The sequence below is a fragment of the Balaenoptera ricei genome, chromosome 11 (genome assembly GCF_028023285.1).
Source record: "Balaenoptera ricei isolate mBalRic1 chromosome 11, mBalRic1.hap2, whole genome shotgun sequence".
Taxonomy (NCBI): domain Eukaryota; kingdom Metazoa; phylum Chordata; class Mammalia; order Artiodactyla; family Balaenopteridae; genus Balaenoptera; species Balaenoptera ricei.
In genome coordinates, this window is record NC_082649.1 from 43,957,907 (window position 1) to 43,981,782 (window position 23,876).

General features: G+C 36.3%; 1 protein-coding gene across 3 annotated transcripts in view; it reads right to left on the minus strand.

Annotated features, from left to right (window-relative positions):
- The window catches only part of COL21A1 (collagen type XXI alpha 1 chain), a 193,059-nt gene that overhangs the window by 72,480 nt on the left and 96,703 nt on the right, over positions 1 to 23,876 (minus strand). For all 3 annotated transcript variants that reach the window (XM_059938999.1, XM_059938997.1, XM_059938998.1), the window contains 6 exons: positions 21,435 to 21,488; positions 21,290 to 21,343; positions 10,669 to 10,722; positions 10,117 to 10,172; positions 9,487 to 9,538; positions 9,309 to 9,362 (listed from right to left, as the gene is read on the minus strand). In XM_059938999.1, coding sequence (XP_059794982.1) covers positions 9,309 to 9,362; positions 9,487 to 9,538; positions 10,117 to 10,172; positions 10,669 to 10,722; positions 21,290 to 21,343; positions 21,435 to 21,488 — 324 coding nt within the window. The remainder of the gene's footprint in view (positions 1 to 9,308; positions 9,363 to 9,486; positions 9,539 to 10,116; positions 10,173 to 10,668; positions 10,723 to 21,289; positions 21,344 to 21,434; positions 21,489 to 23,876) is intronic.

Below are 23,876 nucleotides of genomic sequence, written 5' to 3' on the forward strand. Positions count from 1 at the left end.
CTCATGGAACATTCTCCAGGATAGATCATATATTGGGTCACAAATCAAGCCTTGGTAAATTTAAGAAAATTGAAATCGTATCAAGTATCTTTTCTGACCACAACGCTATGAGACTAGATATCAATTACAGGAAAAAATCTGTAAAAAATACAAACACATGGAGGCTACACAATACACTACTTAATAACGAAGTGATCATTGAAGAAATCAAAGGGGAAATCAAAAAATACCTAGAAACAAATGACAATGGAGACATGACGACCCAAAACCTATGGGATGCAGCAAAAGCAGTGCTAAGAGGGAAGTTTATAGCAATACAAGCCTACCTCAAGAAACAGGAAACATCTCGAATAAACAACCTAACCTTGCACCTAAAGCAATTAGAGAAAGAAGAACAAAAAAACCCCAAAGCCAGCAGAAGGAAAGAAATTATAAAGATCAGGTCAGAAATAAATGAAAAAGGAATGAAGGAAACAATAGCAAAAATCAATGAAACTAAAAGCTGGTTCTTTGAGAAGATAAACAAAATTGATAAACCATTAGCCAGACTCATCAAGAGAAAAAGGGAGAAGACTCAGATCAATAGAATTAGAAATGAAAAAGGAGAAATAACCACTGACACTGCAGAAATACAAACGATCATGAGAGATTACTACAAGCAACTCTATGCCAATAAAATGGACAACCTGGAAGAAATGGACAGATTCTTAGAAATGCACAAACTGCCGAGACTGAACCAGGAAGAAATAGAAAATATGAACAGACCAATCACAAGCACTGAAATTGAAACTGTGATTAAAAACCTTCCAACAAACAAAAGCCCAGGACCAGATGGCTTCACAGGTGAATTCTACCAAACATTTAGAGAAGAGCTAACACCTATCCTTCTCAAACTCTTCCAAAATATTGCAGAGGGAGGAACACTCCCAAACTCATTCTACGAGGCCACCATCACCCTGATACCAAAACCAGACAAAGATGTCACAAAGAAAGAAATCTACAGGCCAATATCACTGATGAACATAGATGCAAAAATCCTCAACAAAATACTAGCAAACAGAATCCAACAGCACATTAAAAGGATCATACACCATGATCAAGTGGGGTTTATCCCAGGAATGCAAGGATTCTTCAATATATGCAAATCAATCAATGTGATACACCATATTAACAAATTGAAGGAGAAAAACCATATGATCATCTCAATAGATGCAGAGAAAGCTTTCGACAAAATTCAACACCCATTTATGATAAAAGCCCTGCAGAAAGTAGGCATAGAGGGAACTTTCCTCAACATAATAAAGGCCATGTATGACAAGCCCACAGCCAACATTGTCCTCAATGGTGAAAAACTGAAACCATTTCCACTAAGATCAGGAACAAGACAAGGTTGCCCACTCTCACCACTATTATTCAACATAGTTTTGGAAGTGTTAGCCACAGCAATCAGAGAAGACAAAGAAATAAAAGGAATCCAAATCGGAAAAGAAGAAGTAAAGCTGTCACTATTTGCAGATGACATGATACTATACATAGAGAATCCTAAAGAGGCTACCAGAAAACTCCTAGAGCTAATCAATGAATTTGGTTAAGTAGCAGGATACAAAATTAATGCACAGAAATCTCTTGCATTTCTATACACTAATGACGAAAAATCTGAAAGTGAAATTAAGAAAACACTCCCGTTTACCATTGCAACAAAAAGAATAAGATATCTAGGAATAAACCTACCTAAGGAGACAAAAGACCTGTATGCAGAAAATTATAAGACACTGATGAAAGAAATTAAAGATGATACAAATAGATGGAGAGATATACCATGTTCCTGGATTGGAAGAATCAACATTGTGAAAATGACTCTACTACCCAAAGCAATCTACAGATTCAATGAAATCCCTATCAAACTACCACTGGCATTTTTCACAGAACTAGAACAAAAAATTTCACAATTTGTATGGAAACACAAAAGACCTCGAATAGCCAAAGCAATCTTGAGAACGAAAAATGGAGCTGGGGGAATCAGGCTCCCTGACTTCAGACTATACTACAAAGCTTCAGTAATCAAGACAGTTTGGTACTGGCACAAAAACAGAAATATAGATCAATGGAACAGGATAGAAAGCCCAGAGATAAACCCACACACGTATGGTCACCTTATCTTTGATAAAGGAGGCAAGCATATACAGTGGAGAAAAGACAGCCTCTTCAATAAGTGGTGCTGGGAAAATTGGACAGCTACATGTAAAAGTATGAAATTAGAACACTCCCTGACACCATGCACAAAAATAAACTCCAAATGGATTAAAAACCTAAGTGTAAGGCCAGACACTATCAAACTCTTAGAGGAAAACATAGGCAGAACACTCTATGACATACATCACAGCAAGATTCTTTTTGACCCAGCTCCCAGAGAAATGGAAATAAGAACACAAATAAACAAATGGGACCTAATGAAACTTAAAAGCTTTTGCACAGCAAAGGAAACCATAAACAAGACCAAAAGACAACCCTCAGAATGGGAGAAAATATTTGCAAATGAAGCAACTGACAATGGATTAATCTCCAAGATTTACAAGCAGCTCATGCAGCTCAATAACAAAAAAACGAACAACCCAATCCAAAAATGGGCAGAAGACCTAAATAGACATTTCTCCAAAGAGGATATACAGATGGCCTACAGACACATGAAAGAATGCTCAACATCATTAATCATTAGAGAAATGCAAATCAAAACTACAATGAGATATCATCTCACACCGGTCAGAATGGCCATCATCAAAAAATCTAGAAACAATAAATGCTGGAGAGGGTGTGGAGGAAAGGGAACACTCTTGCACTGTTGGTGGGAATGTAAATTGATACAGCCACTATGGAGAACAGTATGGAGGTTCCTTAAAAAACTACAAATAGAACTACCATACGACCCAGCAATCCCACTACTGGGCATATACCCTGAGAAAACCATAGGTCAAAAAGTGTCATATACCACAATGTTCATTGCAGCTCTATTTACAATAGCCAGGACCTGGAAGCAACCTAAATGTCCATCGACAGATGAATGGATAAAGAAGATGTGGCACATATATACAATGGAATATTACTCAGCCATAAAAAGAAATGAAATGGAGGTATTTGTAATGAGGTGGATGGAGTTAGAGTCTGTCATACAGAGTGAAGTAAGTCAGAAAGAGAAAAACAAATACAGTATGCTAACACATATATACGGAATCTAAGGAAAAAAAAAAAAAAAAAAAAGGCCATGAAGAACCTAGTGGCAAGACGGGAATAAAGACACAGACCTACTAGAGAATGGACTTGAGGATATGGGGAGGGGGTGGGGTGCGATGTGACAGGGTAAGAGAGTGTCATGGACATATATACACTACCAAATGTAAAATAGATAGCTAGTGGGAAGCAGCCGCATAGCACAGGGAGATCAGCTCGGTGCTTTGTGACCACCTAGAGGGGTGGGATGGGGAGGGTGGGAGGGAGGGAGATGCAAGAGGGAAGAGAAATGGGAACATATTGTATATGTATAACTGATTCACTTTGTTATAAAGCAGAAGCTAACACACTATTGTAAGGCAATTATACTTCAATAAAGATGTTTAAAAAAAAAAAAAAAACAATATTTCCAAATTGAATCCAACAATATGTAAGAATAATAATATAAGATGAACAACTGGGGTTTATCCCAATAATGAAAGTTTGATATAACATACAAAAATCAATGTTATACATCATATTAAGGAGATAAGGGAGGAAAACAATATAATCAACTCAATAAATGTAAACAAGGTTTTTGATGAATTTCAACACCTAGTCATAATTAAAAAGAGAAAAAATGCTCAAGAGAGTAGTAATAAAAAGGAATTTCAACTTGATGTAGGGTTTCTATGTAAAACCAGCAAGTAACACTGGTGAAAGACTGAAGGTTCTCCACCTTGTCAGAAACCAAGGCAAGAAAGTACATTCTCACCACTTCTACTCAATATTGTATTGGAGGGCTGGGTCAGTGCAATAAAACTATTAAAATAGAGTCATATCAATATAAATTGGTATAGTAGAAGAAAACTCTCTTGATTTGCAGACAGTATGATCATCTATGCAGAAAAGCATAAGGAATTTACAAAGAAAGTTGCAGGAACTGATAAACAGATTTAGCAATATTGCAGGATATATGATCAATATGCCAAAACAAATTGTATTTTCATATGCTAGCAACAAACAAAAATAAATTAAAAATAAACTATTCGTAAGAGTATAAAAAATAAAATACTCGGGTATTAATTTAACAAAAGACATACAAGACATGTACACTGAAAACCACATAACATTGTTGAGATAAATTAAAGAAAACCAACATAAGCGGAATGATATGCTGTGTTGATACTTCTCCATCTTGAATAGGGGCTGGATTTGTGGACTCGCTTCCAAATGGAATGTGGAAAGGAAAAAGCAGTAACTTCACAGTGGAGAAACCTGACAAATATATTTGGCCCTTGAACAACACAGGTTTGAACTACAGGGGTCCACTTATATGCGGGTTTTTTTCAACAATAAATAGTATAGTACCACGTGATCCCTGGTTGGTTGAATCCACAGATTCGGATCCATGGATACAGAGGAACCACATATACAGAGGGCCAACTTTAAATTATACTAGGATTTTCAACTGTGGGGAGGGTCAGTGGCCCTGACCCCCATGTTGATCATGGGTAAACTGAACATGGATAATACCATAACCAAGGGACCAAGGTTAACATACCAATGATCAGACATGTGGATAGTATTTACTCTCTAATATGATGAGAAGGGCACTGACCTTTGTGTTATCCTTCTCTGCCACTCCCAAAATAATTCCAGTCTAATCAGACAAACCCAAATTGAGTGACATTCTACAGAAAACCTAACTAACACTCTGCAAAACTAAGTCATAAAAAGTAAGAAAAGACTGATAAATCATCACGGATTAGAGGAGACTAAGGAGGCATGACAAAAATAAATGCGATGTGGTATATCCTGGATTGGATCCTGGAACTGCAAAAGGGCATTAGAGGAAAAACTGATGAAATCCAAATAAAGTATGGAGTTCCATTAACAGCAATTTGACAATACTGATTTCTTACTTTTGACAAATGCATCATAGTAATATAAGATGTTAACATCAGGAGAAACTGGGTAAGGTGTATAAGGAAACGTCTCTGTACTATTTACAACTTTATTTATCTACAACTTTTCAGTAAATCTAAAAGTATTCCAAACTAAAAAGTTTCTTTAACAAGTTTCAGAAGGCTTTTTTTGTAAGAAAATTTCAAGCTGATACTAAAGCTTATATTAAATTTATATCGACCTAGACTATTACAATTTTAAAAAGAAAAACAAATTTAGATGCTTATACTAACTGATTCCCAGACTTAATTTAAAGTTATGATAATCAGGACAGCGTGTTGTTGACAAAACGATAGAGGTATAGATGAGTAGAACAAAATCAAGAGTCCAAAAATAGGTTCACACGTATATTGATTAATTGATACTTGGCAAAAATGCTCATGTAATTCAATGGGAAATGATACTCTCTTCAATAAATTGTGCTGGAAAAACCAGGTCTCCAAATGGGGAAAAAAAAGAACCTTAACTTTTACCTCACACCATACATAGAAATTAAAATCATCAAAATGGATCATAGAGCTAAATTTGTAAGCTAAGATGATACAGTTTTAGAAAATATGATGTTCTATATGTGCGTTTAGAAACTTTGATAATATTTTCTTTTAGAAGAAAAGATACGAGCAAATCTCTGCCCCTAAGTTAGGTAAAGATTAAATAGAACACAAAAGGCATGAACCGAAAAATATTTTAAGAAGTTAGACTTCATCCAGAAGAAACACTTCTTCCCATCAAAAGACACCATTAAGGAAGAAAGGCAATCCAAAGATCGGGAGATAATATTCACAAATACATATCTGATAAAGGACCAATATCCAGAATATACAAAGAACTCTTACAATTCATCAATAAGAAAACAAACCACCCAAAGTTTTTTTAAATGGTCAAATATTTTGAATAGATACTTCACAAAAGAAGATATACAAATGGCCAACAAGCCCATAAGAAGATGTCAACACTGTCAGTCATCAGAAAAATGCAAACTAAAACCACATGAGATGCCATGATGTACCAACTAAAATAGCTAAAATACAAAATATTAAGTGTTGGCAGGATGTGGTAAAACTGGAATTCTCTTGAATTGCTGATGGCAATAGAGAAGAATGAAACCACTTTGGAAAATAGTTAGGAATTTTCTTAGGAAGTTAAATATACACTCACCATACAATCCAGCAATTCTACTAGGTATCAACCCAAGAGAAATGAAAACTTGTTCAACTCAGATGTGCATAAGAATATTCATATCAACATTATTCATAAGTGCCAAATATAGGAAACAATTCAAATGTTCATCAGCTGATAGATGAAGAAACCAACTGTCATATATCCATACGACTAAATACAGTATGATTATATTTAACTGACATTGTGAGAATGGTAAAACTATAGTGATGGAAAGCAGAGTCCCCAGAATTGCATGAGACAATTCCTTTGAATGAATGAATAAATTAATCAATCCCCATCCCTCCCTGTCCCTCGCCCTTTCCCTCACCAACACCCCCTTACCCTTCTCTCTATATATAAAATATATATATATATATATATACACACATGAAAAGATATTTATTTTGATATATATGGTATAAAAATATACATTTATATATTGACAAATACATTATAAATAATGTAAATACACACACACATACACACATCCTATCGGTTTTGTTTCTCTGGAGCAACCCTGACTAATACACAACCAAATGCAAGGCACAAATCTTGATTGTATCAGGTGAAAAAAATAGCTATTTAGAACAATTTTTAAACAATTAGAAAAATTTGAATATAGGCTCATATTAGAAAATAGTATTGTATTGATATTAAATCTCTTGGGCATCATAATGGAATTAAAGTATTCTTAGGAGATATAAGCTAAAGTGTTTAGGAGAGAAATGCACGGTGTCTCATTTACTTTCCAGTGGCTCAACAAAAAAAAATTATAGAAGTAAATGTTCATATATTTATGAGGTTCAATTTTCTGTAGGACTGAAAAATTCCAAAACAAAAATCTGGGTGGGAGGAAGAAAATAGATATTAATACGGTCAGAGAAAATTAGGTATGATTCATTATCCAAAGATTCCAAAAAGGAAATATAAACTGTGGACTATCCAGACAAGAATATTACTCAGTACTAAGAAATGAGCTATCAAGTCATGAAAAGACATGGAGAAGGCTTCCCTGGTGGCACAGTGGTTAAGAATCCGCCTGCCAACACAGGGGACACGGGTTCGAGCCCTGGTCCGGGAAGATCCCACATGCAGCGTAGCAACTAAGCCCGTGCGCCACAGCTACTGAGCCCACGTGCCACAACTACTAAAGCCTGCACACCTAGAGCCCATGCTCCACAACAAGAGAAGCTACCGCATTGAGAAGCCAGTGCACCACAACGAAGAGTAGCCCCCACTCGACACAACTAGAGAAAGCCCACACACAGCAACAAAGACCCAACACAGCCAAAAATAAATAAATAAATAAATTTATTTTTTTTTAATATAATAATAATAATAAGAGGGAGGAAAGAAATTTTTGGAGGTGACAGATATGTTTATGGCATTGATTGCAGTGATGGCTCACTGCGTATACTTACATACAAACTCACCAAATTGCCTACATTAAATATGTACAGGTTTTTGTATGTCAATCATACCTCAGTAAAGTGTTTTTTTTTTAAAAAGCTCAAAAAGGCACCTTAAGGCTATGTTCAAATCAAAAAATAGGCAGTAAATGAATTCCTTATTGAACACTTATTCCTTTATCTTACTCTGTCTCTACCACACCATCCTAAGTAGGTAACATTTACTCCATTTTTGAAATGGAGAAAACTGAAGGTCAAAGAATTTGACATACAACATACAGCTAGTTAGAAAAAGTCATTGAGAGGTGGAACTCCAACTCGCTTCTATTCTCTAAACTCTACCACCCCCAAAAAAGTATAATCTCATTTCTTGGGGCACAGGGCCTTTTGATAACAGAAGACAAAGAAAAATTAAATTACATGAATCCCTAATCTGCAGGTAAGGAGAAGAATCTGTGTTCTCTAACCTAGAGAAACTAGATTATAAACTCCATGAGAGTTTTGTTTTCTTCTATATGTCCAGCACCTAATAAATAACAATAAATATCTGTTTAATCAACAAACAAGTGGGAAATAAAATACAAAACCAGTGAAATATAATTAACAACACATGACTGAGCTCTTGAAAATGGACCCCCATATTTTACATTCAGGAAGTACTATCTATAATCTTTAAGGAATCATTGATATTTGGAGAACTTTCATAACCTTTAAGTGGAAAAATGGACAATGTTTCCAAAGGAAGGGAAAATATCTATAGACCAAGAAAATTTGGACTGAATTTCTGAGCAAGTTTGGCCTTCAAAGTGCTGACCATTAGGAAAAATGATGACATCTCTAAATCCAGCGCTTGATCAAGTGGTCTCGGTGGTTGATGGATTTACACAAATTCTCTCCTTCGGGATCAAAAAACACAAAAACAAAAACAAAACAATGTACAGTAGGACAATGAGGTGGATTGTTGGCTCATTCCAGATACACTGACTTGAATACATATACCTACCTGATGTCTTTTTATTTAATAAGCCACACTACAGAAAGCCTGTTTCTATTTGATAATTGACCCAAAGAAGTTTTTTATGTAAGAATAAGATGATGTTAACCCACCATCGTAAGGGCATGTGCCTTTGAGTTTTTTCAGGACTGGTGAGTGATTGGCACTTTTGCTGTTCTTCTTGCTCTAATTCTCCCATATTCATACCACACAAGTTGTCAGGGTTAAGGTTGAAATTGTTAGGGTTAAGGGTTCCGTCCCTACTCTCTGAAAAAAAACTGAATCCCTTGGGAGACACAACTAAGTACTTCTGCCTCTAATCCACCAAACAAACCCATCTGAATGACTCATCAAAGAAGCTCAACCTTTTAATATCCTGGGATTTTATTTCCAACACAGAAGAATTCATGATAGACTCAAAATAAATTTAGAATCATTTTAAAATTACACTAAAACAACTTTTAGTTCATTCATTTTATACCAATGTGATACATTAAAAAAGTCTAATATCTGTACATTTTTCTCATATTCACTCACAAGTTACAGAAATCTTTTTTTTTTTTTGTAAATACCTTGTAACCAGGGCTACCCATTAATCCATCCTTTCCATGTCTTCCTGGTTCTCCCTGAAAAAATAAATGCAAGTATTTTAATATGTTTTTTGCACTAATTTTTCTTTTTAAAAGAAGATAGTAGAGGTTACATTTTATTTAAAGTAAAATACTTAAGAACTTTTTCTGTCAAACTCACAGCACGTCCAGGAAGGCCAGGAAAACCAGCATTCCCCTTTTCACCTTTTGCACCCTGTATTAAAAATAAACACTTAAAAACAATCCTTACAATAAGGCTTTAAAATTCCAACTTGAACTTAAATAGGAAAGTAAGCTAACTTCCTTATGGAGTGACAGAATTCATGGAACCACAGCTTGTGTTGGCCCTGCAGCTTTCAGCAAAGCATTATTTTACCAGGACACAACATGACATTGAGGATAAGATGGATGCAGAATTACAAGCATCTAAACACAGAAACCACTACTTGGCAAAAGTAAAAAGCAATGAGCATCTTAAATATAAAGAGACTAAACCTTTCCTTCAATGTGAAAAAATAGGATTCTCAATGGACACTGTTAAACAGCTATCACTTCCAAGGAATCTCTCTGTAAATATTTTTAAAGTTCAGAAGGCTCAATAACACAAAGTATTCTTATAGAATACCATGCATAACAGTCAACAGTTATTTTTCCATTGTTCTGAATAAATCCCCTGAGAAAGGTGAACAAAGCTAATTGCTACAACAGTGGGCTGGGACTGAAATTCAAATTTTCTATTTCCATTGTATTGAAAGTTCAATATGGATACTTTGTTTTGGGATCTATACTTCCCTTTTTGCCATAAAATCCAGGTGATCCTTTATCTCCTTTGGGACCCATTTCACCCTAAAAGATAAAAATATAAATCCTGAATTTTAGAGAAATATTAATATTTCGCTTATATATTAAAGAAAAAACAATTCCAATTATAAACAACAGAGTTTAATATGTCCACATCAAAATAAAATAGAAATAAATTATTTAACGTTTGTTTACAAAAGTCCTATTTCCCAGGCTTTATAACCAAAAGCAAGGAAAAATCAGGGCATTTGTTACTATAACAGGGCCTTATAGTAAAAGGTTTATAGTTAAGAGAATTTCTATATAATGAAAACTACTCACCAATTTTTAAATACTATAAGATTTATGGCTGAAAATTTTAAAGGAAATTTGTAAAAGCTTTATGTAAACTATGATTATTAATCTTAACCCAGTCATTTACTTTAATATATTTTAATTTATATATCAACATTTATTTATAACCCATTTATAACATAAAGTACTTTAAATTTGAAATAAAATATGGCATTGCTTAATTTTAAGAAGAACAGATTTCTTCAACCTTTGATCCTGGCATTCCATGAAGCCCAGGAAAACCAGGAAGTCCACGGTCACCCTGAAAATAAAACAACTTAATTAAAGAAAACACATTTCAGCCAAAAAAAAATCAACATATATTCTTCCACCTCATTCTTGTCAAAATTCATTGGAAATAAATCTGCAAACTGTTCAGTGCACATCTACATTAAAACCCTATCTCTATGAAAGACCAATCCTCATTTATCAGGGTTTCATTTATAATCAGAGAAGGAAAGTATTTGGGGCCAGGGGAATCTCATCAGCAATGCTGACTCCAACCTTAGAGAGTAGCCACCTATTCTAAAAATATTTAGGCTCTTACAGTGGCAAGGCCTAGGAGTTAATAGAAATGATCAAGTGCCAAGACTCTGTGAAGAGAGCCAGCCTCTTGAGGTCCCAGCTCAGTGAGGACAAACCCTGAGCCAAAGGTCTCAAAACACTCTAGGATTCTGTGGAATTTTTTTCCAATTGCTGGTCTTAGGAAATTGTTCATAGTAGGTATCTATCCAGATGAGTTTATGAAGAGGAAAGGCCATCTCTCCAAAGGAGGAGAGATGGAGAAAATCACAACAGCTTGATATTTAGTGGACATCGTTTTAAGACTTATTTCTGTGGGACATACTGGGTGCTATTGCCCTAGCTTCAAAAATCTTAATTGTCAAGACACAGTTAAGAGAAGCCCGATGGCTGGCACAGCAAGATTTGGGTCAATTCACTTTTTTTTTTTAATTAATTAATTAATTTATTTATGGCTGTGTTGAGTCTTTGTTTCTATGCGAGGGCTTTCTCTAGTTGCGGCGAGCGGGGGCCACTCTTCATCACGGTGCATGGGCCTCTCACTATCGCAGCCTCTCTCGTTGCAGAGCACAGGCTCCAGACGCGCAGGCTGAGTAATTGTGGCTCACGGGCCCAGTTGCTCCGCGACATGTGGGATCTTCCCAGACCAGGGCTCAAACCTGTGTCCCCTGCATTGGCAGGCAGATTCTCAACCACTGCGCCACCAGGGAAGCCCCTCAATTCACTTTTATTTAGGCAAATTAAGATCATTGCCTACAAACAATTCATGATCTTCTTAGCTTGTCTGGTAGGGAGAGAAGAGGATGTGACCAGTTATCTATGATGGATGTAATTCTTAGAAATCTTAATTTAATGAAGGTTATTTATCCCCATGTTTTAAAGAGTGACACAGTTATTCAAGGCATAGAACCCTTCAAAGGCAATATTACTACTCAATTTTCAGTTTCCAGCACTATCTAATAAATTAATGGTGAGAGAACCACCTGCGCTAACTCAGGCTGAAATGAGATGAGCAGTTGAAGGCCAGGTAGACTAAGATACACTCTTGATAAGATGGAACTTAGCTGGGCAATGAGTACTTAAAAGTACAGAAGAAAGGGGCAAAGCAGGATTCCCTTTAAGGATGAACCAAGTCCCAGCTAAGACTTCCCTTCTCTGGCTACAGTTTATAGAAGACACCATCTTCAAACTTTATTTTCCTGGAGATAAGACAAACTCATCTCAGATGAACTGAAAAGACCAGGAGCATTAACCCACATTGGAACCAAAAAAATATATAATCTGGACAAAGCTACCCACATGGGCATAAGCAAGACTTTTAAGTAAAATAAAAGGCAGAGCATCCATGTTAACATACAGCAATGAAATGGGGGAAGGGCAGAGAAATTTACCAAAATGCTTGGGGAATACTAAGACAATACCTACAAAATACAAAACATGAGAAAATGTGACCCAAACACAATATACTCAGTCAAGTTGTGTCCAAGGTTTAAAAGTAATGGGTAGCAATAAGTGGTAAGAAAAGATACTGAGCTTTATCTGCAAAAATAAACATGTAAGAATAGCCAGGAAAATTTTGATCATAAAGAATAATGAGGAAGGACTAGGCCTGCCAGTATTAAATCATATTATGAAGAGACAATAATTAAAACTGTTTGGCAGTGGAGAAGGTGTAGACAGGTAAATGGAACAGAACGGAAAGCCAAAAACAGCAGACCCAAATGAGAAAGGAAATTCAGTGATAATGATGGTTTTACAAATAAATGAGAAAAAAAGTGAAATTTCAAAAATACTGTTTAGCAACTGGCTATCCTTTTAGGAAAAGAAAGGGGAAAATATGAATACTCATCTAACTTTACTCCAAATATCGAAAATTTTAAGATTAAAATATAAAATAATAAAAATTGCAAAAATCAAAGCAGGAGTAATTATATTCAAAACGTTAGAATGCTGAATCTTTCTATACAGATACAAACATAGGAGAAAAGAAGTAAAACTTTATATATATAAATAGTTAAAATTTCTGTATGTCTAAAATTCCAAAACCCAAATCAAAACACATAAGCCAGAAAAAATATTTTCACACAATTTATGACGTGCATATAAAAACCAATTTTTAAAAATATGAACAGCCCAGTAGGAAAAAATAAAGGATATAAATACAAAGCAAATTACAGAGAAGTAACAATATGTCCAAAAATCATATGACAGGTACTTTACCTTATTCACTAATAAAGGATTGCAAATCAAACCAATACCATTTTTAACATATATTGATGAAAATCAGAAATTTAATGAAATTCAGTGCTGATAAGGGTGTGAAGAAAGATATTTCACACACTTGTTGGGGGAGTACACATTTTCTGGAAGGTAAATAGGCAATTTGTCTCAAAATTTAATTATGAACTTAACCCTTTGATTCTCTAATCAGTTCCACTTCCGGGAAATTTTCCTATGGATACACTCAGAAAAAGTTATTGAGAAATATATACAAAGATGTTCATACAGTCTTGTTGATAATACACACACACACACACATGCGCGTGCTTGTGCGCACACACACACGCACACACAAAGTACAGTAAGGAACCACAGTCTCCCTAAGTTAGAGGTTTCTTAAATTAGGTAAGAACAGCCCCTATAAGTCTGTATCTATGATTAACCTTCGGTTTACAGTTTCTTTCACGAAGCCTTTTTGAATTTTCAACTTTCCTCTCAACTCCTAGAGTTTTATTCAACTCTCATCTTTGGCACTTAACATTTACTCTCTTAAAATAGTTACTTTGTATGTGTTGTGTGCTTTATTAGACACCAATCTCTTTGAAAATAATCCGTTCTTGATGCATTCTTATTTCGTCTTAGTAGACATGATTATTATTTATCAATATTCAGATTCTCTCTACTTCTAAGCATATGGGGGGGGGGGGGAAATCACACTTTCCTGACTCTTGAAGTTGGTGTGGTTTACAAAATTTGCTCTAGCTAATTAAAGATGAATGGAAGTGGTTTATGAGCCACTCTTTGACTCTCTAGGGACCTGCTACTGTAATTAGTTATAATCTAGAGGGTGAAACTTTTGTTAGCCTGAGTCTGCTAATAATTGTGCAATTTGATGAGCAATAAACCTTTTTTGTTTTAAGGCATTGGCATTTGGCATTTGTGTGTTATTGCAACATAACCTACTCTATCCTAGCTGATGTCTTGCTTGTGATTAATGATAATTTACTGAATATGCAAATACTTTCATTTTCTAAAATATAGTAAACATTCTTGAGTCCTCCAAGAAAATTCCAATTAAAAAAATTATTTTGAGGAGTCACACTCTTGATTCCCACTGAGTTTACAAGAGATTAGAATCAAAGAGAAACCAAGATTTGCAGTAAGTTGGTTCCATTTTCCCCAGGTTGCCTCGAAGCTTCCTGACTGATAACAAGCCTTTGATAAGCCTGCCAATTTCACAGGTTGATCTAGAGTCTCAGTCTCCAAAGTTACGTCAAGATTATTTATTTGAGTAGCAAGAGAATATGAAAACTAATATTTTAAAAATCTCATTCTTTCAAAATTTCTCAGTGTGTCTGTGTTTTCAATGCACATAATCTTTTATTCAGTAGCATAGCATATAATTCATACATATATATGGGACTACATGCCCCAAAGACTTTCACTGCAAAGATTTTGCAGTTTAAAAGTTTGATGACCTACAATATACAGGGAACTATCCCTCCTCCTTTGAGAGAGTTTTTTTTTCTTTCTTAAAGCCTTTATTTTTGAGACATGGAGGAAACATCTCACAGGTACACATGCAAAAGTAAGACCATGAATCCACGGTCATGGCACAATCAGTGCAAACTATCACTCATCTAGCCAACCTCCTCCTCCCTCCCCTCCTCCCCCGCCTTCTTCCCCCCTCTCCTCCCCCTCCTCAGCTGCTCACAGGCATTGGGCCTTCTCATGGTGCAGGCATAGAGCAAAAGAGGAAGAAATCACATTGTTAAAAATAATTCTGGCCAAAGCAGAAAAATATGGTGAAAAGAAAAGAAAAGTAAGCCAGACTGAGATCCAGACATTTTATTTCAACCCCTGATCCTTGAGTAACTTCAGGCAGACGATTGAAGTTCCTCATTTCTCAGTTTCAAAACTGTACAATAGGGTTCATTTACTTTACAATTAATGTAAAACAGGCAGAGCATGACTTACTCTACTAACCTCATAGGACTTTTTGCAAGGACAGCATGTGATAGGCAATGCATGTGGATAATATCCACACAAGACATGTCTAAAAATAAAACAGAAAAATGTACACACAACAGGAAACACCTTCAGCACCCAACATGTCAAAAGCCTTACACATCTTCCTGTTCCTTCTCTTCTCAGTTAAAAACCACTAAGTGTCACACAGGACCAGGACAAATAATGATTTCCTGAGAAGTGTTTAAATCTACTAAAATGTTCCCTCTCTAACGTGCGATGGGCCTTCCCCTTGGGTTTGGGCATCACCATTGGACTACTCAGGTCTAGGAAAAAAGTAGATTCCTAAGCTCCTAATATACGATCCCTGCCACAGTTTATCAATGACCATAAAACAGAGCACACCCAAAATGAAGATGAGAAATAAGAGTTTAGAACCAAGATGAAGCATCCTGTAAAAATTCAATAAAAGTTGTAAGTTTCCCAATGATGCCAGTGGAGAAAAAGGAAACAGGACAGAAAGCAGCAGAGCAGCCAAGAAATGAGGCAGGACATAGAATGAATGGTTCATCACCATAAACTGAGATGCTGAATCCATTATAGGGCCCTAAAAGAAAAGAGGCTGAAAGATCAGGAAACAATCAAAACTTTGCAAAAAACGTCCACAGAAGTAGTGAAAACCTGAGCACACACAGGTCAGCACCACATGGACAGACAGAGGGATGCTCAACCAAGCCTGACTTTAGAGAACATTTTGGGAGGCCCTGCTGCTTTGGAAGAAAAGCCTCTGAGGAAAGGAGGTAGGAAAGAAGGAAAATGTGGTACCACTCCTTCCATAAGAAGGAGGGAAAGTTTTCTGAAAAATCCCTGCTTGTAACAATTTCACAATTTCTCCAGATTCTGATGAAACAAAATATTTTATTAGAAAAAAAGAGCATATAGATATGTATTTAATAATATTTTATTATTTATTATGTGAATTATACCATTAATTATACCAATATATCAATTATTGCTATGCTTATCACAAATATGTATATATATTTGACACATACATTTAAACTCATATACATTTATATTTAATAATATTACAATAAAAAACTCTATTAAGGGAGGAGAGGAAGATGTGGTACATATACAATGGAATACTACTTAGCCATAAAAAAGAATGAAATAATGCCATTTGCAGCAACACTAGAGATGATCATACTAAGTGAAGTAAGAAAGAGAAAGACAGATATCATATGATATCACTTATATGTGGAATCTAAAATACGACACAAATGAACTTATCTATGAAACAGAAACAGACTCACAGACATAAAGCGCAGACTTGTGGTTGCCAAGGGCGGTGGGGCAGGAAGGGGTTGGGAGTTTGGGATTAGCAGATGCAAACTATTAAGCAGAGAATGGATAAACAACAAGGTCCTACTGTAGAGCATAGGGAACTATATTGAATATCTTGTGATAAATCATAATGGAAAAGAATATGAGAAAGACTATGTGTGTATATATGTGTGTGTGTGTGTGTGTGTGTGTGTGTGTATAACTGAGTCACTTTGCTGTACAGCAAAAATTAACACATTGTAAATCAACTATATTTCAATAAAATAAAAATTTTAACATCTTTATTAGAGTATAATTGCTTTACCATGGTGTGTTAGTTTCTGCTGTATAACAAAGTGAATCAGCTATATGTATACATATATCCCCATATCTCCTCCCTCTTGTGTCTCCCTCCCATTCTCCCTATCCCACCCCTCTAGGTGGTCACAAAGCACCGAGTTGATCTCCCTGTGCTATGCGGCTGCTTCCCACTAGCTATCTATTTTACATTGGTAGTGTATATATGTCCATGCCACTCTCTCACTTCATCCCAGCTTACCCTTCCCCCTCCCCGTGTCCTCAAGTCCATTCTCTACATCTGCGTCTTTAGGACAGGAATAAAATAATTTGTTTAAAATGGAAAGAAAAAACTAGTGACACAGAAGAGAGGGGCTAATGAATAACACAAAGTAATGGAGAAGGATGAGACCCAGAGCACAGAGGAGGGCTGGACATTATACATGGACAGTTCATCCATATTAACAGAAGAGAGGGTGGAATATAGGTACACACACAGCAAAGAGGGTAAGTGGGGTGGGAAGAGGTTTAGGGAATTCCTGTCTGATTGCTTCATAAGGGGCACTTCAACACTGCGAGAAACAATAAGGGATAAACTAAAGATATTTTCGGAAACATTTACAAATCGCCATCATCATCATCGTCATCACCACTAACAGTGTTTAACTTTGGCTAGGTACATGCATGATTTTATTTAGTCTTTACAGCAAGGCTATGAAGAAATACTTATAGTCCCACTTTCTAGATTTGGGAAACCAGGTTTAAAGAGATTAAGAAGTATGACTAGGAAGGTGAAGCAGTCTGAAATCAGGGCACAGCCTGGAACCTGTCACTGCATTAAGCCTCTCCATCCTGCAAAACACACACACATAACCCCGTGTTTGGGTCATGGTGCTATCAGAAAGCTACACGGGTAGATTACTCTCCCTATTCGAGAAATAAGAGAAAGATGGCCACTTCCCTAAGTTAGTTCTGTCTCTCCCTCTTATGTCATTACTGGCTTTGTTTTAATTTTTTAAACTCTTTTTTTGTCTTCAGGAACTCTGCAAGAAATAAAGGCACTAGCATGTTAAATTTTTTACATATTATTCTCTAATAACTCTTTTCAGCTTGGTCCTTTATTACTGTTCTCTCAACATATATATTGGAGTTCCTTGATTATGACCAACTATGTAATAGATATCACTATAACATCACTTCAGCTTTTGCCTTTCAAAGTGCAGATAATGGGGTTTATTCATGTAAGAAAGGCTCGCTCATTACATGATACTCTGTTCTGGATGCTGAGAGCAACGGGACAGTGAGATCTTGAAAGGACAATTCAAATGTTTAACACTGTAATGAAGAAACTAAACAAAATGTATCTTAGATAGAATTAATATATTTTATTTCTTAAACCCAGAGAAACCAAGTGATGAGTTGGTACAAATCTGGCTAGATTAAAAAAATTATTAATACTTCCTGTGTCTCCAGAATTGCATTGCCATAGAACGTTTCATACTCAATTACAAAACCTATATAACCAATTAGAAATACTCAATTAGAAAACCCATAAAACCCAACCAACCCACCTTAATGTAAGTTTTAACAAAATATATTTCTCCACACGATTTAAATATATTAGGTTTCCTTAAAGCTGAGGAAGTTCTTTGAAGTACTTAAAGTATTTCTTAGAGTGCAAGGAATATCTTTAAAGCATGTTATAAAATGAGTTACCAGTTGAAGACAATTTGGTGGATAAAGGGTCCTTTCAATTTTGTAAATTCAGGGGAAAAAACCCTATGCAAAATCTATACACATTCTATTTCCTGATATGTGAGGAACAAATGTTACAGTCAGCAAGAAAGTGCATATAATTTTAATTATCTTAAGTGGAAACTCCTATGGGAGTTTCAGTGGAAATCCACAAAATGGAAATTATTCTGGGAAAATATCTTAACAGAGAACATTACCATGTGGAACAATCCCCTAAAGGCCATGGGTGATGCCTGGAAAAAATGCCCTGAGCGATCACAAGTCAAGGCCATCTCCAGGGTATGTTTTCAACCTTCCCATTTCTGAAAGTTAACAAATTGTATTCTAGAGGAACACCCAAGGAAACGCCTTTAACTAACTCACTAAATTATTGTAGCTCTAAATAAAGAAATCCCTGCATCCAGAAGGAATATAAGGAGGGAATTTAGAGGCAGCACGTGGTGATTTTAGGCCCACAATGACCATGTCAATCAGAGCTGACACCCAAGCAATGAACTTCAGAGAACAACACTGAATGAAATCACCACTGGACTGAAAACAAAGAACTTTACATAAACATACGTCTTATTCATCTTATCTTCTTTAATAGAATGTGTGGCTTTGTAAAAGTCACCCACTTCTATTTTAAACACAGTGCAATGACCCAAAACGATAGAGCAGTTACCTTAAGATGTGACTAATAGAAGTATTGTTCTTTTTAAAAAATTTTTGTTTTATTGAAGTATAGTTGATTTACAATGTTGTGTTAGTTTCTGGTGTATGTCAAAGTGATTTTATATATATATATACATAATTCTTTTTCATATTCTTTTCAGTTTGGTTTATCACAGGATATTGAATATAGTTCCCTGTGCTATTCAGTAGGACCTTGTTGTTTATCCATCCTATATGTAATAGTTTGCATCTGCTAATCCCAAACTCCCAATCCATCCCTCTCTCCCTTGGCAACCACAAGTCTGTTCTCTATGTCTATGAGTCTGCTTCTATTTCATAGATTATTGTTCTTTACTTTTAAATAAAGTATTTTACTCCAATTCTTTTAAGATAAATGAATAAAAAGCCTCCTTTTTATTTTGGGTCTCTAAAACCCAAGTCAACACAAAAACAAATAAATGTATTCATCCATCCATTCCTAAATACACTTATTCATACAAGCATACTTTTATATATTCCTCACATCCCCAAATCAGGCTACTTGTGAGAATGTTAAAGCAACAGCAACAATCTTGTAGACTAGAATGTGGGTGAGGTGCCTGACATGTGGTCTCCTAGGAACAGGTATCCACACCTTCCTAGTGGAATCCCCCATTCTCCTAGAGGAGGTTGGAGGTCTCTCATGATACCCCCAGAGCATAACAATATAAGACTTCTCCATTCCTGTGGGCCTGGCCTGCTCTCCAGCACCTCTTAAGATGCACCTCCATCATTTTAAATAGGCAGAGATTGCCAGTGGCTAAAAAGATTCATAGAGGCCCAGGGCCACTGAGGAGACAAGAGGATTTTGTACCACTTCTTCCAGAGTTCTATCAATTATTGCTGTTGTTCTGCCTTCCCTGGCTCTCCCCACATTACAGAGCTGCCCTGACCTATTCCATCTTCTCTGTTTCTTTTCCAGACACTAACCCTTCTGTTTGCTCTAACATTTCTTGCCCATGACACATGCCAGCCCACCCCATGTGACATACCAACCACAACCTCGTTCCTTGATAAGTAAAACAGAACAAAACAACAGGCATTTATTTAAGGAAAACCCTGTGCCAGGGACCACACTAAGTATTTTTCATATATTATCGCATTTAATCCTTACAACAAAGCTATAAAGAAATCCCCAGAGTCAACGTAGAAAATAAGATTCAAAGACATCAAGTCATGTGCCAAGATCAAACAGTTTGAAAGCAGCAGACCCATCATGAGATCTGCCAGGGGTCCATCCAGAGATGATACTTGAGCAGCTACAATTTTCTATAACTAGCATAAGCAACCATAAAAACATAAAATAGATGGAGTCAAGATCAGTGTTTCTCAGGTGTGAATGCTGTGCACACTATTTTTAAAAGGCAATCATTTTGCAAGGATTGGAGCTAGAAAATTAGTACAGGTTTTTATCAAGAGCAAACAGAAGGTCTTCAAAAAACGTAGAAATAAGACTGTGCTTTAGGAATTAAGCTAACAAATCATCATGGGGATTCGAGCAAATTCCAATGGGCATCTTGGACGTGGACCAGCTACCTGGATGCAGGACTAGATCCCTGGGGAGGTACTAAAATATTGAACATATTTAAAGAACATGGCAAATCTCAGAGCTGTAAAAAAGGAAATCAGACAAATGTTGTCTGTACCCACTGAATCCCTACAAGAGAAAGAAGTCCAGTAAGGCTAAGATAGATTTCTGCTGTGGAGATGGACACATGGCTGTCTGCGGCTAACACGGGAACACACTCCATTCACATAATGCTCTTCCCTCTAAGAAGGTAGCTCCCTATAGAGCTTAATCACAGAGAAGGAACATGGTACCAGGACAATACCAATACCTGTACCATCTGACAGTGGTCATCTAGTGATAACCACTTTGATCTGGTGATAAAAGCCTCCTGTGAGCTTGATCAGCCAACGACCACTTCTGAGCTGACATCTTGGAATTCACCAAGACGAACACTATTGAATGGGAGTCATCACAGATTGCATCCTTTGTCTTTGAGTGACTAAAACAACTGAACACACCTTTGCTTGTATGTATTTACCTTTTCTCCATCTCTCCCCAATTCTCCTTTATAACCTGGCAGTCCTCGTGCTCCCTAAATTAACCACAAAATAAAATTCTGTTAGTTAGGTGTTTTGGTTCACTAGAAATGGTATTTCTAAAATATGTATATACAGATCACATACTTGTACTCCTGGGGATCCTGGAACACCTGGTGATCCTGCCATTCCCTGATATCCCTGAAGAAGAGGAAACAAGAAGTAATTAATATTTCATCATATTTACACAGAGCAGCCCTCCATTTCAGAATTCATTCCTTCTCACATTTCTCACACCTTACGACTTCACTTCGTGACTGTTTAAGAAACCAAAATAACAAAGTGGCAGAATGCTTAATAAGGAATTCACATCCTTCAGTCTTTAGGAAAAAAGGTCTGAAATATCTCTAGCTCAATAAAATTATCCAGAAATGCTTTGATTAAAAGGCAGGCTCTGGGAGGGAAATAGAGAGCCAATGTTCACAGTTCCTGGAGAAATGTTCTGCACATTAGAAACATATTCAATGTATTCAAAAGAAAAACATCTAGGATTGGAGGATTAAACAAATGTAATACATTTTTAAACTACCTTATGGCCATCCGAGTTAACCTCTGGAATAAACTACACCTGAATGAATATTATTCTTCAGGGTAAGTCTATAACAGCCTTTGGTTTGCCCATTTTAGAAAGTTTACCCCCCGAACATGGCTGTGACATGTCCCCACACCTTCCAAGGCTGAACCATCTGCTGAGGTCACTTTCATCTCCACTTCTTCCTACGCATCCCTCCAGAATCTGGAGCTTTGGTAAAACAGCACAACTTTTTCAGACAGAGGCAAAGTATTCAATCTTCACTCAGCACACGGCAACTAAACTCCAAAACAAACTTGCAGTCCCTCAACATTTATCTAGGTTTACCAGGGTCAATGTCGGGTTGACTTGGACCACTTGGCACCGGCAAACATTTACCTCTCTTATTCACATCCCATCTTCCTTGGATCTTACTGTTTGGGTACAGTATTCTGTTGTCAAGAGTTATTTACACAAATCTCATTAATGTTTCCAATAACATCTTCATTCTTGAATCTAAAACCTTCGTTTCCATGTGGCTATTCATGGGTGTCTGCATGGATCTTTGTATTCACCCACCCACTTGTCAGTACATTTTTAGCTGTAATTTCAGTTAAACATCAGAAACATCAGAATGCCCTGCTTTTCCAGTCCCATTTTCAAATATTCCTCTTACTATTCTTTGCTAGCTGTACTAACAATAATAGCAATACTAATGGTTGTCCCAGAAAGATCAGTCTTAGATTATTGTTTTTCTCCTTTTATATGCACTTGCATTTCTCATTTTGTAAAATGCTCTCAGCTACTCCCAGAATGAGGATGACTATATAATTTCCATAACCAACCATCAGCCTTTCCCCATTCAGTTGTTCACAGAATTATGTTTTCTCCTATATTCCTCAAACTCAAATATTTCTCGAGTCCATTGGTCCCATCCTCAAACATTTTACTTCACTGTGAACGAGTCTCATAACCAACCTCTTCATACTCCATACAAAACAACCTGCAATTTTCAAACTCATCATCTGCTCTCTGGGCTGGCACTGTCTCTGTGTCACTGGATTATGTTCCCTTGAGATTAGGGACCAGGTATCATTTATTTCTATATCTCTATAGAGGTATAGAGAGCATTGAACAGAGCATCTGCTACATATTTTGTTAATCAAACGTTGGAAGAATTCACTTCCAAGTCATCCATGCTGCACGCAAGTGTGAAAAAACTCTCCCCAAGGAACCACGTTTGCTTGAGCTGCTTCCGGTTGCAAATTGAAACTGTTAGTAATACCGCGTGGCTCACGTTCTCAGGATCAGTGAGGAGAAAGAAGAAAATCAAGCTACACAGTTTGTTCAGCCTGGTATCTCTGCCAGTCTAGTTATCACTGAATCTCCTTCACTCTGGAATCAGATGGGCCTAGAATTGTATTTCAGCTGTCACTGCTAGCAGATGCCTACACAGAACCAGGTTACCTATAAATGCCACCTCCTAGGATGTTCTTTAGATCCTTCAAAACCCATGTGCACTCTCTGGATTGTCTGACATGACTTGCAACATGCTATTGTAACTGGAATAAATAATAGTAACAATGATTTATATAGTATTTATCATGTTCCAGACTACATATTTCATATATGTTAATTCACTTAATCCTCATAGCCACCCTTTAATGTAGGTTCTACATTATCCCAATATTCAGATGAGGAAACTGAGAACTTGCCAAAAGTTGCATAACAAGTAAGTTGACAGAGCAGATGGAAATACCCTCTTATCAGAAAATGCATCATGGCACATCCAATCTTAGGATTCTAGAACAATTCATTGGATTCAAGGGAGTCCGTTTGCCAGACTAGTTTTAAATTGGTTAGAATTCTGAAGACCCAGAGGAAAGGAATGTTCATAAAATTACTCAAAAGAAAGTTACTATGTATCAAAATGGTTGGTCATCAGAAAAGTTCACATTTAATGAATTATTTGCTTTCACAGTTTTTTCAAAAGTTAAGCCAAATGTCATATCTGCTTT